The sequence below is a fragment of the Nicotiana tomentosiformis genome, chromosome 7 (genome assembly GCF_000390325.3).
Source record: "Nicotiana tomentosiformis chromosome 7, ASM39032v3, whole genome shotgun sequence".
NCBI classification, from domain to species: Eukaryota; Viridiplantae; Streptophyta; class Magnoliopsida; order Solanales; family Solanaceae; genus Nicotiana; species Nicotiana tomentosiformis.
In genome coordinates, this window is record NC_090818.1 from 65,208,885 (window position 1) to 65,228,820 (window position 19,936).

The following is a 19,936-nucleotide window of genomic DNA, read 5'->3' on the forward strand; positions in this document are numbered from 1 at the left end:
ATGAAATCTCACGTTCTTGAATTCTTGAAGATCATACTTTAGCATTTAATATATGCTAAAGTAGAGAAGCCTTATATTGAATGGATGTGGGCCCCACTGTATGTGGTGGCTTAGCCCCATAGCCCTTAATCTTTCCATATTATCAAAATGGTTTTAAGAGTCATAATGGGGATGAGGGGTGCTGCCACGTTAGGGGGTTAATTCTTATCCCATAATTAACCACTTTAATTCCTTAATTAATTTATTAATCCACATTAATCAATAATTACCCAATTATCCACATAATTAAGAATTATCTCAAATTACTTAAAATACTACTCGCTTTTAACACACTTTATACACCTTACTACCATGGTCATGTGGTACCTTGTATGACACTAGTCCATAAATACGGGTATTGTAGCTTGGACCGTATTTTATCTCAAAATGTCAAACTTCGACGAAATTCATTTTCTTTGATTCGCTTACCCTTTCACCTTCACGAATTAACATATAACTTGTTGGAAATAGCATAATGCTTATAGTCTCAAAATAATCTCATTCCCGAGCTAACGTCGATTAACTTACAATGAAACTTTAACATACGAAAATGCGGGATGTAACATCTTATTTTCGAGCTTATATCAATTTACTTATGGCATACTTCCACGTATGAAAATATGGGGTGTAACAATCCTCACCTTTTGGCATTTCAAGTATGACTCTAAACTCGTTCGAGAATGAACGTTTGTTTAAAAGGGGGAGAATGTAATGATCCAACAGGTCGCTTTATGTATTTTAGCCCCTTTCCCTTATTTGATAATCCATGTATGTGTATTTTATGTTTGATGATTTTTGTGGATGGTTGGAATTGGTTTCGGGAAGGGTTTGGAGTGGATTGAGATACGTACTCTCATTTTGGAAGCTTAAGTTGTACGAGTTGACCAAGGTTTGACTTTTGAGTGAACAACCTCTGATTCGTGTTATGATGGTTCTAATAGGTTTGTATGGTGAATTTGTACTTAGGCGTATGTCCGGATTTGGATTTGGATTTGGAGGTTCCTAAGTCGATTTGGTTCTAAATGTTGAATGTTGAAAAGTTGAAGGTTTAGAAAGTTCATAAGTTTGACAATGGGTTGACTTGGAGGCTATCGGGTCTGATTGTTGACATGGGACTTAGGATAGGTCTTTTTAGTCATTTGGAACTATTGTGCAAAGTTTGAGTTCATTACGGATTAGTTAGGCTTGAATCGGGCGCTTGGTTGTGAATATTTGAAGTTCTTAAACTTGAAGGAATGCACTATGTGTTTTCTTGTTTGATTCTTGTTTATGGGTGTTATTTTGATATTTGTAGCTTGCAAGCATATTCGCATATGGTTTATATACTTGTTGGTGTGATTCGAAGAGTCCCTGGGGGGGAGGGGGCTTGGGTGGGTTTCGAACCACCCGAAGCATTTTGAAACGTTGCAGATTTTGCCGATGTCAGTTCCGTATTCTTGATCGTGGAGGCTTGATCCCGATTGCCGAGTGTTTTGAGCTGGGCAGGAATGTTTTTCTCCGCTTTCGTGATTTCTGAGGCTGAATGGACTTCCCGTTCGCAACCTGAGGCGTCGCGTTTGCGTATCAATGAAGCCAGTTGAGGAGGGTCAGGTCTTTGGCCTTCGCGTTTATGGGAAGGGGACCGTGTTTGCGTAGGCTTGTGGTGTTTGGGCGTCGCGATCGCGGACAGAGGGCTGCATTCACGTAGGTGTAACTTAAAATTTAGGATTGTTTTTCTTCGCGAATGCGAGTCAGTGGCTGCATTCGCGAAGGGTACCACTGGACTAAAATATAAGTGATGTAATTTCGGGAATTAAATCTATTATTTCATATTTTGCTCCCTAGACTTGGAGAGAGCCGATTTTTGAAGGGAAGTTTCACACAAGGCAAGGGGGTAAATGATTTCTACTTGAATTTAATATTTTATCTTGTTTCCCCGTGGATATTTACATATAGATTATGGGATTTAAAAGAGAAATTTGGGGATTTTGACTATTGTTTTGGAGAGTGAAAGATAGAGATTTGAACCCCGATTCAGAGTCGAATTTGGATGAAACTTATATATTTGGACTCATGTGGTAATCGGGATTTGTGACTTTTGACGGGTTCCAGGTTGCGGGCACGGGTTGAATTTTTGGTTGACTTTGTGTATTTGTATAAAGATTGAATCTTTATTGTTTGGGGTTATTTAGTTTGGCTTTATTTATTTTTATTGAGTTGTTTTTTGTTATATTCGAATCATTCGGAGACGATTCGTGTGGCAAGGTTTTTTTGGAGTATTGAATTGGTTGTTTGAGGTAAGTATCTTGCCTAAAATTAATCGAGGAACTAGTTGCATGGGTTATTGGTGTTGGCTACATGCTAAGGGTGGCTTACATGTGAGGGATAGAGCCCATGTGCATTCCTGGGATTTATTCATGTTCGGGGTAGTATCTAGGCTATACTATGCCTTGTGTTTAATAATTGTGATTCTTTCTATCATGCTTTACATTTTGTAAGACTACGTGACTTCATGAATCGTGTTAGAGGTTTTGTGTATGTTAATATCCTGTTCAAACATTATAACTGTTATGTTGAGGTGTATCCGCCTGATCTAAGCCATAATTGTACACTTCGCACATGCATAGCTATTTTATCTATACAAGAGTACTTGATTTAATGTTCATTGATTGTATGCATATATTCTTGTATATGATTCTATGTTCAGGACTGGTTTGACCTCACGTGGATTGTCCATTCGGTTAAGCTGATTGTTGCACTGAGTTGTCTGTGCGGTTGTTATTTCATGTAAGTTGTTCATGCAGCGTGTGGATAAGAATCCATACCCCTAGGGTCGTCCTCTCATGTTTCTCCTTGATGACATACATGTAGTTGTGGAAAACTGATCAGTGTTGGGTCTTTGTATATCTTCTCTATATGCAAATTCATTAGGCGTATACATGAATTTACTGCATATCTCCTCTATATGATGGCTTAGTACTTGTCTACATGCCTTTTCATGCATATCTTCTCTATGTGCAGTTTCTGTTAGTAAAACAGTACACGGTATATATATCTTCTTTATATGTCTCTCTCTATGTTATTTGACTTTCCTTTATGCATGTTATCCTATTTAACGTTCGTGCATATCTTCTCTATGTGCATCATGAGCTTTATCTGTGGCTAGGCATAAAATATGGTTTTATTACTGCATATTTGGATGTATTCATGACTTGTACAGATTTTTATCATGTGAGTATCATTGATAATTCTTGCGACTTTCTCTTTGAGGTTAGTCATGATACTTACGGAGTACATAGGGTCGGTTGTACTCATACTAAACTATGCACTTAATTGTGCAGCTCCAGTATAGAGCTCATGGTTCTGTATTGCTAGTTCTGGGGGATTTATTGTATTAGCGAAGTCTTATTTGTGATATTTGGATTTTAGACTTGTATTAGTTTGTAATTTATTATCTTGAATCGTTACTATTATACTTGGTTTGCCTAGAAAGTGAGTTAGGAGCCACCATGACCGGATGATGGTTTTGGGTCGTGACAATATGCTATGAAGTTTCTAATTAGGATTACCTGCTAAGCATCTAATTATATATAAATTATATACGATTTATATAAAAGTCACAAGATAACATTGTTGTAATTCAAAGATTTCTGATGACTCAAATGATCCTTTAGACATATGGAAATTGTAATAGCAACATCCAGCTTAACTTATTGTAATGACCCAACTAGTCATTTTGTGTATTTGATGTTCCCCTATTTGATAGCTTTCGTATGTGTGTTTGTGATTTTGTGACTTGCGGGGGTGGTTGGTTTGACTTCGGGAAGGTTTTGGAGTAAATTGAGACACTTAGTCTCATTTTGGAAGCTTAAGTTGTAAGAGTTGACCTAAGTTTGAGTTTGTGTAAACGACCTTGGATTGGTGTTTTGAGGGTTCCGATAGCTTTGTATGATGATTTGGACTTTTGCGTATGTTCGAAATTGGATTTGGAGGTCCCTAGGAAGTTTTGGCTCTATTTGCCGAAAGTTAGGAATTCGAAAGTTTGGAGAGCTCATAGATTTGACTAGAGTTAACATTGATGATATTGTACTTATATTGTTGCTACGGGACTTGTATCAGGTTCATATAGTATTCTGGAACTTGTGCGTGATGTTTGGTTGGAATCTCGATTGGTTAGGCTTGAATCAGACGCTTGGTTAGAAGTTGGAAGTTCTTGAACTTAAGAGAAGGATTTTGATAATCGACTCTTGGTAATTTTTATGTTATTCGTGGTGTTTCGAGCCCTTGAATAAGTTTGAATTAGGTATATGGACTTTTTGGTATGATTGGATGGGGTCCTGGGGGGCTCGGGTATATTTCGAAGTGGTTTCGGACTATTTTCATGAATTTTGAAACATCTGATTTTTGCTTGTGTGTGGTGTTCATCACGTTCGCGGGGGTGCATGGTATTCTCGATGAAGTTTTTTTGGATAGTTGAAATTTTTTCTTCGCGTTCGCAGAGGGTGTGGGCTTATTGGTTATCGCGTTCATAGTGGGGTTCCGTGTACGCGATATCAAGAGAGCCAAGAGGGGTGGATGTCTTCACGTTCGAGTAGCATGGGCAGGCTAGTGCTTCGTGTTCGCGGGAGGACCTTCACATTCACGAAGGTTTATTTTGGGTCAGAGGCAGTTTGTGCATCGCGTAAGCAGGGTTGTGACTATGTTCGTGAAAGGTATCACTGGGCATAACAATTAAGTGCTATATTTCGGAATTTTACCTATTTTCTCATCTTTTGAACTCTAGACTTCGACGGTAGGAGAGTTTGAAGAGAAATTTTACTACACCATTGGAGATAAGGAACTTTCACTTAGATTTGACTTTATATCTTATTTTCCCATGGATTTCTACACCTAAAAGTTTGGATTTTAAAGAAAAATTTGGGGGTTTTGACTATAATTTTGGAGAGTGTAAATTAGGAATCCGGTAGTTGATTTGGACTTGATTTTAGAATCTAATTACATATACTCGCGGGATTATGGATAGTCGAGATATACTCCTCTACTCAGGTTTTGACTGTGTGGGCATTTTTGTTGACTTTTGAGGATTTGATTAAAGATTCGAACTTTATTATTTGGAATTGATTCTTATGGCTTTGTTTGATATTATTGAGTTGTATTTGACTAGATTCTACTTATTCAGAGGTTGGTTTGAGAGGGAATGCTATTTTGGAAGGTTGAAGACTACCGGGTGGAGGTAATTCTCTAGACTAACCTTGTTAAGAAGGAAATTTCTAGGATTTGACTTCATTGCTATGTGTTTAAGGTATTGGGGGGTGGAGTATATATAGGGTGGAGAGCATATATACATTATGTTCTCATTTGTTTCATGATTTGTTTAGCTTATATAACTACGTTCGGTCTCTTATTCATCTTATAGATCGTACCCAGGTTTATGATTATTTATGAAGGCACAGAAATTTGTTTTTGATACGTTGAATTTCTTAAATATAATTATCCGTACTCATATAGAAATTCCATGAGCATATATCTGCATGATTTTTTATTAAGTCCTTGTGCATCTTTTGTCTATGATTCTTGAGCATATGAATACATTTTGTATATGGATCCTTGATTTAGACCGAGAATTTGTGCACAAAAGGTAAGGTCGTGCGATTAATAGTTATGAAACACAAATCATGATGAACGGATATTTGATTATATGTGAGTTATCAAGCTTTTTTTGCGCTTGGATAAAGATCTGTCCCTCTAGAGTTAGGTGATTACCCATATTACTTTGTGCTTCATGAGCGTGGTCGATACATGTGTTGTTTATCGAGTCGATACGTATATTTGGTATTGGGTTATGATGATACATGGATTTTGTATTGTAGTACATGAATCTTGTATCAATTATGGTAAGAGATAGAGTTGAGAATACATATATATCCTTGACTCATTTAGAAGTATTTGTTTAGATGCTAATTGTTGCATGACAGGTACATATGCCGGTTGAGAGTCTCGATTCCTTTAATTAAAGCATGTCATCTTTAAATATTATATCAGAGCAGTGTTATGATTATCTCTTAAATTGAAGAAGCATGTGTTATGCCTTTCGACTATTGATATCTTTGATTCTTGTTATTCATAAGATTATTTACTATGTCAATTCAAAACTCTGTTAATTATATTTGTGCTGTAAGTATCTTGATGCATATAGCCTCGTCACCACTTCTTCGGGATTAGACTTGATACTTACTGGGTACAGATTATGGTGTAATCATACTACGCTTCTGTACTTTTTGTTTGTGCAGATCCTCAGGTGGGTACTAGCAGAGCCTCTTGATTGAGCCTAGGCATTCACATGATGACTTAGGGTGAGCTGCACTCTATGGATTCATTTTTCAGTGCCCAAGTCCATGCCCTTTTACTATTTCCTGTCTATTTTATTATTTCAGACGGCTTTGTTCATGTATTCAAACTTGTACTTATTCAATAGTTGCTCGTATACTTGTGCCACCTAGTCTTGGGAGTTGTACTATTTTGGTCGTGTATAGGCCATGTTATGATTGTATTAGATATTTTATTGTTTTGAGATTATTCTTGTATTTATTAATGATATGACTCTGTTAATTAAAGAAATCCGGACTATATTTTTTGCTAAATATGAGTTGTCTTGCTTAAAGTAAAGCTAGGCGTCATCACAGCTTAAGGTGGGATTTTGAGTTATGACATTTACTTCCTCATAAATGGTGCACTAATATGAGTTTAAGTGTTTGAACTTTAATACAAGAAGACTCTTTAGAGTAATTCCATATATATATATATATATATATATATATACATACATGAAAAAACATGTAGAACATGAGTTGATACATTTTGAGGATGTGTAAAACTGGGGAAAAGTAGTTTGGAACAAGTTAGAAATGTTAAAAGGAAAAGATATCCAAAAGTCGCCTATCACCTAATTTTGAACGAGTATAACTCTCAAGTTACAAAGCACTTTTGCATGGTTCTTTTCTCTAAATTGTAGCTCTTCAAGTATTATTTCTAACACCATAAACAGTTTGTCAATCCGAGCTATCTACAAAACATTATGAGCATTTTACTGAAAGGTATCTGAAAACATACAAACTGCATAGCGAGTCACGAAGCAGTTGGGTTGGTAAAATATCAACTATGTCACAACAATTTTTTTTATAAAAAAGATTAGGTTTTGAGCTAGGGCTTTGCTCTCTCTTGGTGGATTAAACGTAGAGGACTAATCAACCGTACAAGCTATGTTTTTATGGATATTTAGGTTAATTACATCCTATTAACACTAGTATTAACATTATTCAATCTTTGAAATTCTTAGAAATCTTTCAAGCTGTTTAAGGACAAAAATATTTTTAAACTTTGGATTTTTTTAGAAAAATCTTCAAAAAAAAGTAATTCTAATGCCTCAAACTCATTTATTTTGAACTGTTGAAAGCATTTATAGCATTTATTCCAAGTTGTAATGGTTGGAAAGTTCATTTTCATGAACCCTAATGTAAGATATGAATAGTGTTTTGGAGAAATGATGAATGTTCTTAAAAATTAAATTGTTGAATGCAATGAACCAATTGAATAATTTGTTGGTTAAATTGAAGGTGAACAACTAAGAGTTCAACCCGATTAAATATTTTGGATTGTTGGAGGAATATGAATTTATATTAAAAAAATGCAAAGAACGTTAGAATTGAAGTTGTTATGAGTTGTTTGTGCTGAGAAGGAGTTCTTGGATGTAGATTGAAGGTGATTAATAAATCTAAAAAAGAACTTTCGGGAATTTGGTTACTTGAGCCTTAATGAAGAACACTAGAATGGTTCAATTGATGAACCTATGGGTTGTTATTGATGAATATATATGCATGCTGTATAGTTTGAATGTGCTGGAATCGCTTAGCTATCTATTCGACGTTTAAAGCTAACAGTTGTAACGTAAAGCCACTTTGAGGTATACTGAGCTTCTAGCTTCTTGTGTGTTTTCAAAACTAATCTACGGTTTTAAAATAGCAACTTGGTGAGATTTGATGCACGTGCCGGACAAGCTTGCACGATTTACTCTTTGGTTGAGATTAAATGATAAAATCGCCTAAAAGGAGTAAATCTTGAATATTGGCCTAACTATTTCGGGATGTCACAATTATTTCATCACCACTTGTGTTCATTACATTAAAACAGAGACGGAATGACTGTGTACTTTATTATTATACCACATACTATCATTGTCAGACTTTGAGATTATAAGGTAAATAACACTTGACTGGACGTAAAAATCCTAAACATGTTCTAAGTAACTTATTCTTCTTCCATGCTTTAATAAGTTAACTGTCTACTTGATTTAATTCTCATGTATTTAATTTTTTTTATTGTATTCACTTTATACGTGGTGATAAATTAAAATATTTATTTGATTTACTTTCATGTATTTCATTTCGGTATAACTCTTGCCCCAGCATGAGTGGCTTGGCTATGACATATATATATATTGAGTATTCCATACTTAGGCATCATGTTATGATGTTAGGTTTAGCATTTGATCATGGTCTGCGTGCGAGCTAGAATTCCTGTACCCTTCACACACTTGGTGACTCATTTTGAGATTGTGGGAACCATGATGTTGTATTTCATTTATTTTGTATAGTGCCAGCTAGACCTATAACCTTATGTATTCATTCGTAACGTCATAAAGATTCCATTAGTAGACTTGTATTACTTTGGGTTATGTCTACTTCAAAGGATTTACTAATGAGGTTTATAATTATGCCTCACTTAAAATTATTTATTTTTATTTCACTTTAATTACTTATTATTAATTAATTACACTACTAGAAATTCGCTAAAAACTGACCAAAAATACCGACCAACGTTGGTCGGTTATGGCAAATTACCGACCAAAACGCGACCATTACGGTGTGGACGGTATTTTGATGGTCGGAATGGCTTACCGACCAAAGTTGATCGGAAATTACCGACCAACTTTGGTCGGTATATTAAAACGACCATCTGACAAGTTTAATTACTTACTGACCAACTTTGGTCGGAAATATATTTTATTAATTTAATTTTACCGACCAAAGTTGGTCGGTTTAACTAAATTATATTTTTTTATTAATTATTAAAATTAAAAAAAACCGACCAACATTGGTCGGTAATTGAAAATATATATTTTTTAAAACTAATTAAAATTAAACATTACCGACCAACTATGGTCGGTAATCTCAACAATGCAAGCAAAATACCGACCAAAGTTGGACGGTAGTGTTGAATTCTGGGAATTCAATGTTCATTAACCGACCAACTTTGGTCGGTATTTTGGAATAAATTTTTTTTTTTTATTAAAAACCGACCAACGTTGGTCGGTTTTTCTGGGATTAATTTTGGCATAAAATGCCTGTTTTGGCAGCTAAACCACCTGCCAGCATACCAATACAACAACACAACAACAACAACACAACAACAACAATAACAACACAACAACAACAACAACAACAACAACAACAACAACAAAAACACAACAACAACAACACGACAACAACAACAACACAACAACAACAACCAAAACATTCAATAAATACTTTAAAACTAACAAATTAAAGTTCAATTGAACATAAAAATCCAAAACCAAGTTAAAACTAATTACAACTAGTTCAAAACTGGTTCTATTTGTCTAGTTCAAAGTATATAAAAGTCAAGGGGTATTTTGTACAACATCATCATCACCGTCTGATGAACTTTCATCTACAAGACGATATAGAGAACGGTCTTGTGGAGGACGGGAAGCACGATCACGGGGAGGACGGGAGGAACGATCACGAGCAGGGCGGGAGGAACGATCACGTGGAGGTCGACCCTCTATAGATGACTCACGAGATCGGGGCAACGAAAAAGCTCCACTAGATAGGAGAGTTCTGATCTGAGCTTGCATGCCAAGGAATTGAGCATCTCTAAGCCTTTCTCTTTCCTTGGCCGCTTCTAGCTCTGATGTGAGCTTTGTCACTGTCTCCCGCATAGCGGAGAGGCTCTCCCTATTAAGTTGCTCGCCTTGCGAGGAAGTCCCTATTCCTCGCATTCCACACTTATAGCGATGGAAGTTTTTAGTAGGAAGCCCGTATACCTTCCCCCATTTTGGACCGCCAACAGACTCCAACCATATTCTTTCAGCATCCTCGTCCGAAGGTTGGGTTGGCTCACCCGATTCACCAGCTGGATGACTACGGATGAAATTCTCCATGTTACTTTGGTAGCGACCCTATATTATTTTAAATTAAATCAGTATTTCAAGTTGTTTATAAAAGTAAATTATAATACTTAAATAAAATTAAAAGCTTACATATGCAGTCGAGGCCCGGTCCTCGACCCACCTATCTTGATCCCCCTCTTTCTTCTTCTTCACAACATGTGTCTCCTTGAATAACTCATCATGACTCATTGGACGCCCATACTTCTTTTTCTGAAAATAAATTAATTTAGTTAATAAACAGAATAGATATACTTAGAAAAGTAAAATAATTTAAGCAATTACGTACCAATCTTCTTTTTATTGTCCCTAGGCTGATCGCACCTCCAGTGTGCAAGGAGCCTCCCTTCTCGGATGCGCGAGCTTTCTTTCCTTTTTCGCTCCTCTCTAAGAACTCTACGGTAAGCCATTGCCTTTGCAAATCATTCCACAAATTCTCAAGTAACCAGCCAGGCCTCTTGTTCTTCTTTCTAGCATCCGAGAAAGCATCCGCCAATCTCTTGCGAGCTTTATGATAAAAATTTGTAGCCACTTCCGCGCTATAGCGGTCTTCCCATACACACTTCCTCTGTATTTCAAAAGTTAAATATTAGATGGAAACATCATAAATATAAATTATTAAACTGTTTAAAAGAACATTTATACCTTAAATTGATTAAAAATTTGCTCCTTCAGTGAGAATGGGCAATCAGTCCAAGTCGCATAAGGGCCATCATTTATACACACTTCCTCTGTATTTCAAAAGTTAAATATTAGATGGAAACATCATAAATATAAATTATTAAACTGTTTAAAAGAACATTTATACCTTAAATTGATTAAAAATTTGCTCCTTCAGTGAGAATGGGCAATCAGTCCAAGTCGCATAAGGGCCATCATAAAGCTTTCTGATGGCATTGGTGATTATCCTCGTAGTCTTATTACCCGGCTTGAACCTGCAATTTAACAATAAAAACACATTAATATCTTAGTAAAAATGTTACAAATCAATAGACGCAAAAATAATGAATAACACTTACCCATCACCCTCAGGGACTATGATGATCCTGCCATATCGATCATAATGCACTACCTCGTCATCACCATCCGAAGCATATGTATCAGAGGCATGTGAAGACGGTGTAGGCGGGTCAGAGCTAATGCCTCCCAGGCGAAGGCCTATAATAGATGGAGTCGATGATGAAGATGGTTGCGATCCCTGTGACTGCGACATAGCTGGATGCGACCCAAGTGGATGTGATACCGATGGCTGTGACCCGAGTGGCTGTGACCCGATTGGCTGTGACCCGAGTGGCTGTGACATGGGTGGATGCGATCCATGTGGCTGTGATATGTAGGGATGTGATCCATGTGGATGTGATGCAGATGGCTGTGAGGCAGTTGGACTGTATGTCGGACGTATAGTCCTGTGGCCCTGTGATGGAAGACTGGGTGTCTGAATGAAGGTGTATGGCTCGTGATGCTGTGGCAGCTCAGTATAGCTGTGTGGTGGAGGATAAGACATAGGCATCTCTGAAAAGGGTGGACAAGAGGGAGTATTATTTTCTACCCTCATCTTTCCCTTCCTACCCTTTTCTCGACCCCGAGAACTAGTAGGGTCATTGTTACCTTGACCCTTGCCTGCCATCTGCATAATAAAATACACATTTAGATTGAAACATATAAGAAACTAGCTATAAAATGAGAGTGCTTTAAAAAACCAACTTTTTAATCCTCATCGACGTATTGTTCCTCGTCCGATAATTCTTCGTCCTCACTTGTTTGAGCTTCATCAGTTGATTCCTCGTCCTCATTTTCTATAATTGTTACTTCATTTATATCAACTTCTTCCAATATGCGTTCAGGATGTTCCAAATCATTTTCTAACTGATCGTCCACTATTTGGTGAATATTGGAGATATCGTTTTGATATGCAACATCTAACACATTCTCGACTTCCACCCTACCTACAGGCTTAGTTTTTATTACAACCCACCAATCGGACTTATTCCGCCGCAATGGATAAGGAGCATAATACACTTGCCTAACGTTATGTGCAATTATGAAAGGATCATAGCGATCATACTCCCTCGTATGATTAACCTCAATTATGTTGTATTGGTTGTGTACTCTTGTACCTCTTGTTGGATTTGGGTCAAACCACTTGCATCTAAAGAGTATCAATTTCTTATATGGCCAACCTGTATATTCTAGTTGTAATATTTCTTTGACCACACCATAATAATCAATATCTCCAACTTGGTTGCCATCACCACCTTGAACCCACACCCCGCTGTTGTTGCTATTTTTATTTTTAGAGCAATCCTCTGTATGAAACTTATAACCATTCACTACGTACTTAGACATTGTTGTGACCTGAAGCCCAGGTCCCCAAGATATATCTTTCAAAAATTGATTTACACCATTATTTGGATTATTTACCTACATAGAGTTAAAAAAAGTCATAAGTTAGCACAACTTATGAATCAATTATTATACATTCACTACATATGTATATATATATACACTTACAAACTGTTTGAACCACGTATCAAATCTCGTATATACAGCATCATAGCCAAATTGACCCACGAAGTGACTGTGACATATCAAATATTTTTAGTAGTTGCATCAATATGTAGTCACAGTAAATTTTACATTTTGATAACTAATAAATCAATACTTACTTGAGAAATGGTACAACTTCGGGACAATTTAGCAACACATGAAGTGTAGCTGACTTGTACTCCATATCACTCAAACTTCTCTTTCTAACATCCTTAGAACATCGGCCTGGTTGATTGAATATGGACATTGGTGGATATAATGGATCATTCACACATTCGACCGTGTGCCTATTGGGCCTATTCCTAGAACATGGCACGTTACTCTCAAAATAATAAGAACAAAAATGTGCAGTTTCCTTTGCAAGATAGGCTTCGCATATAGATCCTTCAATCTTATTCCTCTGCTTAACAAATTATTTGCATTTGCCAATTGTCCTACATAATCTCATGTTAGCCAATAACATTCAAATAAAATAGAATATTACATCAAACTTATAATATTACCTCTCAAAGGGATACATCCATCTGCATTGAACAGGCCCTCCAAGTCGTGCCTCGTGTACAAGGTGTATTGGAAGGTGTTCCATCACATCAAAGAAATCACATGGGAATATTTTTTTTCCATCTTACTAGAAATTACAGGGATGTTTAGGTCCATCCGAAGTAGGTTTTCTTCCCTTAATGTGGTAGAACACAAGTCTTTGAAAAATAAACTAATCTCTGTGATGGGTTTCCAGATTCTTTCAGGAAAACCACAAAATGCAATAGGCACTAAGGTCTCCATGAAAACATGGCAGTCATGACTTTTCAAATGGCTCAACTTCCCTACCTCCATATCTACTTTTTTCCAAGATTCGACGCATAACCCTCAGGCATCTTTAATTTCGTAACCCAATCACAAATTTATCGTCTTTCCTCCGATTTTTTAAACTTCATACAATCGCACCTGACACAAGGGCACCTAATTACTCCTTCACTTTGGTATGGTGGAAGTGACATTGCATGTCTAATAAAGTCATCAACCCCTTCTACAAAATCCTCCCGCAATCCCCGCCGATTAGGATAATTTCTATTGTACATCCAAGTACGATGTTCCATCTATACAAATAAAACAAGAACAAATTAATTTATTCTATAATTATAAATTAATTATATCTTTTTAGTTAATTCAAGATAATTATTTTTTTCTAATTACACCAATTTATATCCTAAAAGTTCAATTCATATCCAAAAGGTCCAATTCATATCTTAAAAGTTCAAATCATATCCTAAAAGTTCAATTCACAAGAACAAATCCTAAAAACTAAAATTTCAATTCATATCCTACGAGTTTAAACATAAACTAACTAAACTAAAGAAATTCAACCCATACCCTAAAAGTTCGATTCACAAGAACAAATTAATTTATTCTACAATTATAAATTAATTATATCTTTTTTAGTTAATTCAAGATAATTATTTTTTCCTAATTACACCAATTTATATCCTAAAAGTTCAATTCATATCCAAAAGGTCCAATTCATATCTTAAAAGTTCAAATCATATCCTAAAAGTTCAATTCACAAGAACAAATCCTAAAAATTAAAATTTCAATTCATATCCTACGAGTTTAAACATAAACTAACTAAACTAAAGAAATTCAACCCATACCCTAAAAGTTCGATTCACAAGAACAAATTAATTTATTCTACAATTATAAATTAATTATATCTTTTTTAGTTAATTCAAGATAATTATTTTTTCCTAATTACACCAATTTATATCCTAAAAGTTCAATTCATATCCAAAAGGTCCAATTCATATCTTAAAAGTTCAATTCATATCCTAAAAGTTCAATTCACAAGAACAAATCCTAAAAACTAAAATTTCAATTCATATCCTACGAGTTTAAACATAAACTAACTAAACTAAAGAAATTCAACCCATACCCTAAACTAAACTAATTCATAAATAATTGACTAATTAATAAAACTAATTAGTTAATAAAACTAATTAACAAAACTAATTAAAATAAGGCCTAAACCCTAATCCTTAATAAAATGCAATGTTCAAATAATTGAAACACTAATCAATTGAAACTAATTCATAACTAATTAACAAAACCTGAAAATAATAAATAAATGCGTTGTAATTCAAACCTAGAATTTGTAGGAGATGGAGGAGGAGATCGAGGGGCGGCAGTGGCAGTGGCAGCGGCGACGGCGAGGGTAAGGGCTGGACGGCGAGGGGGAGGCCTGGACGGTGAGGGGGAGGGGCTGGGAGAAGGAGAGAAGGGAAGGAAGAAGAGGGAAAAATTTCAGAGAAATAGGGGTTTCTCCCGTTTTTCACTTCTCTGATTTTAGAATTACCGACCAAAGTTGGTCGGTAATTTTGGTCGGTACATTAAGTGCTGACCGTTTGACAAAAAATCGACCAACTTTGGTCGGTTTTTTTATAAAAAAAAATTTAAAATCTTTAACCGACCAACGTTGGTCGGTAATTTTAAATATAAATTCTTAAATATTATAAAATATTTTAAATAATAAAATAATTATTAAAATTTAAAAAATTGGATCCAGATTACCGACCAACGTTGGTCGATAATCCAAAATTTTCTTGTCTGACCAGCTATTGACCAATTTACCGACCAACGTTGGTCGGTATTTTGTTTTAAAAAAATGTAAATATTTTTTTTCCCCAGTTTGCGTCCAACCTAGACGGTTTTTGGTCGCATTTTTTGACCGACCAATGTTGGTCGAAAATAGTAGGTCGGTTTTTAGCATATTTTTAGTAGTGTTAGATTGGATCACGCGAGCGTGCTTTAGCTATGTATAACATCATTACGGTTCACTCGGTGCAAGTTGGTAGGCACTGGGTGGCGATCACATTGCAATTCATTTTGGGGTGTGACAAACAATCTCTAGGCGTATATATTGGAAGTTTTATTAAACATTGTTGTTTGCAACTTAATTACGCTTTTACCTCGATTTCTTTTATAAAAAGATCTCCACTCCAATAAAATTTAGTCATGATTAAGAACTTACGTTTCCCCTTTTTCTTTATAATTGTTAGTATTTCAAGTCCTCGTTTCATTTATCAATGTAAAAACAACAATAAAAAACCTTAACATCCTAAAACAGAAAAAGGAAAAGGAGAGAAACGAAGAGAATTTAAACGAACAAAATAGCTTGTATTACATATATAAAATATTGAAAGGAAAGTTACGGTTTAACACTCTCCATCCTGCTTTGTCACTTTACTTGCTCTTATTATCTCTAGGAGTGAAATAAAACTACCGGAACAAATTTCACTCCTTACTCTCTCTTCTGTCCTTTGTCTAATTTTTACACTGCAATTTGCTACTATTTACAATTCTCTATTTCCGACGATCCTTTTCTCCCTGCGATGGATTCACCTCCTCCTATGTGATCCTCCGTCACTGTCGCAATCACCAATGTCGCGCTTCCACGTACCCCAATTTCAACTGGTTCGAAAAATTAGTGCTGTCATAAAGCTTTGCAATATCGGCTAAATTCATAATATTTTGTGCCATTTTCAACTCCTCCACTGTTGTTGCTGCACTGCTTCCACGTACCCCGATAATAACAGATTCTCTTTTCTTCTCTTCCGTTTTCACCTCCTCCACCGCATGCGAATTATTGGCTGGATTAGCCTCCTCTATTATTGCCACTTTCTCTGCTGATTCAATGTTTTCACCTATCTGTATCACAACAAAATCACCACTCTCGACGTCATCCTCCATGACAGGATTCACAATTCCACGGTGCAGCAACTGGGACCGAGGCGGGGGCGGTGAAGAAGAAGAAGAAGAATCTTTCTTCTTCTTGAAATGGGCTTTGGCCGAAAGCTCTTCAACAGCTTTGGAGATTTCGTGGACACATTTGGTGACGTCAATGAGTATGGACAGAAGAGATGCAGCTGGGACCAAGTCCATGACGTCTGATTCGTCATTTTGGAAGAAAGCTTTGGAGGTACCGAGTGTCTTTTTAAGGTCATTAATGGCACTTTTCTCGTTACGCATGTGGGTTTCCTCAATGAAGGAAGAAGAAGGTTGCGTCATGGTTTTAATGGACAACACAAGTTCCTTTAAGACTTTGCTAGATTCCGTGATCATTCTTTTGCATACTTCTTCTGTTCTCCTTTCGAATTCCGTTGGTGCCTGGAAATATTAGTTAATATCAGTAAGTTGCCAAAAGAATACCAATAATTATATGTTGTCTTAATTAGTCCCATTTTACCTGATGATATATGGTTCGATATTGAGTTTATATGTTAATAGTACGACTTAAATATTATATTTGTGATTTGGCAGAGAAATTAATAAATAATGTTCGTTTAAAATTTTGAAAACTAATTAATAAGATTGTACAGATTTAAAATGGTATCAAACATTTTGTGACTCCCAAAATCGAGAGACAGTGTTATATAAAGTGGGATGGAATATTGCAAAATCTGATTTTGTTTATTGAGAGATTCAAACTTACAGTACTCCCTCAGTCTCAATTACGTGACATGTGTTTAACTTGAGCATATAATTTAAAAGAAAAAAAACTGTGAAATTGTTGTCGTCTAAACATGCCATAAATATTTTAATGGCTATAAAATATTTCATTAAGGACAAAAAGGGAGCTTAAAATTAAATTATTACTGTTATATATATAAAAAAATATCATTATATTTATTATCATACATTTCAGCTAAAAAGGTTCCCGGCGGGATTTCATTTCACCATTTACGCATATATGTCTTCACAACTAATATAAGTGCATTTTAGTGCTATTTAAGAGCTTTTATGTTCTTTCTTGGAAAGAATGTTTTTATTTTATTATTCGCGCTTCCATTTATCTATAAAAATACAACAAAAAAACAGACATATTAATTACATTCATTCTTTCTCGATATTTGTTTAACTGTTACCTGTAATCCACACGCGCAGGCGTGTTGCACCCTTCAATGCATGACACGCGGAGAGGGGAGGGAGAAGTAGGGCTTTAAGAAAGAGTGTTCAACTTATATCTACCTGAGTTTCAGAATTTAAGCGGCCAGTCAGACCTACAAGATGGCAAGCACATTGTCTGGCAAGACTACCAATCTTCAAGTATTGTTTCCATGGATGACTAATCCTGAAAGATCCGTGAGGGGGCTCCCACCATGCAAAATTTGCCTGAATATATCGTTTTTCGTTTTAATAATTAGTACTGAAATATCACTCAATATGAAGTGGCTCTCATGCTACCTAAAGTGATAAAGAAAGCTAGCTAGGGCGGGATAAAAAGGGCAAGAATAAATACTTGTTTTTGCTTAGTCAAAACATATAAATAAATAACCTACATCTTTTTGCCGCTCTGAAGAAATTTCAATTAAATGCAGATTAAGAATGATGGAACTTGAGAATGAAAAAGTCTAACTAGTGAGGATTGAAATTTGTTTTACTCACCAAAGATTCTTCAGTGTCCTTAGAACCAATAACACTTGTGAAGGCTTCACGAAATCCCTTTTCATTGCTCTTGGTACCTCCACCATTCTCTTCAATCTCAGAAATGTGAAAATACTCACTTCCAAAACCTGCAAATTAAGAGAAGTTCAATTTTTCATTTAAATTGTAATGATGGAAGGCTAATTAAAATAATAAAACAAGAATATATCCACAGACCATCTAAGAAACTTGCTAGCTTTTCAAGATTTGTACAAACAAGCTTATGAAGATCATCCCCGGCCCAAACTGGACGAATAACCATGGAAATGGTCATGACGGTGGCGACGCCAATCAGAATGGTCGCTAACCGCTCACAAGCAACGGTGAAAATATCCTCGGAGCGGTAACTTGAGACGGCGACCAAACTGAAGGTCAACACAAAGATCATGGTTCCATAGTCATACCTCCTCTTAATTTCGGGGTAAAACCTTGTATATGTACCTACAGCACCTGCATGGATAAATGGGGTTAAACATTGGATGTGAACAAGCGGATCGGAGTCTTTAATGTATGTTTTAATTAATTTCATTATGTGGAACAATTTAATGATTTGTGTATGAGATCAAAAGACTTCGTTGAGTATTCACAAATTTTGTCCATTTTGTTAATTTTGAGAAATAGGTTATACTATTATGCGTGTATTTCTTACCTACAATGAAGACCAAAACCCCAAGAACTATAGGATCCGGCCCTTCATTTCCAAACAGGCCAGCTAAATATTTAGCTCCAACACCAAATACACCAGCTAGTGCCGTAGCAGTACCTCTGTTTATGCTCTTTGATATGGTTGCACCTCAATTTCAAAATAAACATCAATTAATATGTCTATTCTCTTGAGAAATTAAGTGAATATCAACTAATTGGATAATAAATTAGACCAAAACTAGCAATGTGTTTAGGGAAAAAATTAAATAAATTACCAGCAGTGAATTCAAAAGCAACCACCACAGTCAGGACAGCCCACATTACTGGTTGTTCAAAGCTATGATAAAGCGGCCCGTTATAGTAAAAAAATGAGACTAAAGTAAGAGCTAGTCCCACCTTAGCTGCATGCCAAATTTTTCTAGGATCATCTTTCCCAATCTTCTTTGTGTTTTTAGCAATGTTCCTAGCTTTGTCCTTTAACTTCCTGGGAAATCCCTTGAGCTGGCTCCACCACCTGGTGAAGACACCAGCTTTTTCATGGTTTGTTGAATCAATCTCCATTAAAATGGAAGATTTGGAACTGGCTGAGTTGGTATAAAGGAGAATAAAGAAGAGCCTAGAGAAGATGATGGGATGAAAATGCACAATGGAACCACCTCAACCTCCTTAATTTATATAGTTAGGGAGAAAAGTTGGGGTTCAATATTTTAATTTATTTACACATGAATATTTGTCTTGTCTTTGATCTTTCAAGTGTGTTTTGCTTTTTCTTTTTCTACCTCAAATATTAATCGTTTTAGCAAATTAAATTTGTTTCATCTTTATACATGCATATCTGTCTTGTCTTTGATATTTCGTTAGAAGGATAAGAGCTTATTTTCTTCTTAACTACATTCGGTCTCAAATATTAATCGTTTTAACAAACTGAATTTATTTCATCTTTATACATGTGTATTTGTGTCTTGTCTTTGATCTTTCATGAGTAGGATAAGAGCTTATTTTCTT

At 35.7% G+C, this 19,936-nt stretch overlaps 1 protein-coding gene across 1 annotated transcript; it reads right to left on the reverse strand.

The window, feature by feature from the left end:
- Positions 1 to 16,237: 16,237 nt before the first annotated feature.
- On the reverse strand, positions 16,238 to 19,492 carry LOC104116934 (aluminum-activated malate transporter 8-like). The gene is made up of 6 exons (XM_009627898.2): positions 19,207 to 19,492; positions 18,936 to 19,079; positions 18,464 to 18,736; positions 18,248 to 18,375; positions 17,831 to 17,974; positions 16,238 to 16,969 (listed from the first exon to the last, which is right to left on the reverse strand). The coding sequence occupies exons 1-6, from the start codon at positions 19,490 to 19,492 to the stop codon at positions 16,238 to 16,240; spliced, it is 1,707 nt and encodes a 568-aa protein (XP_009626193.1).
- Positions 19,493 to 19,936: the final 444 nt, after the last annotated feature.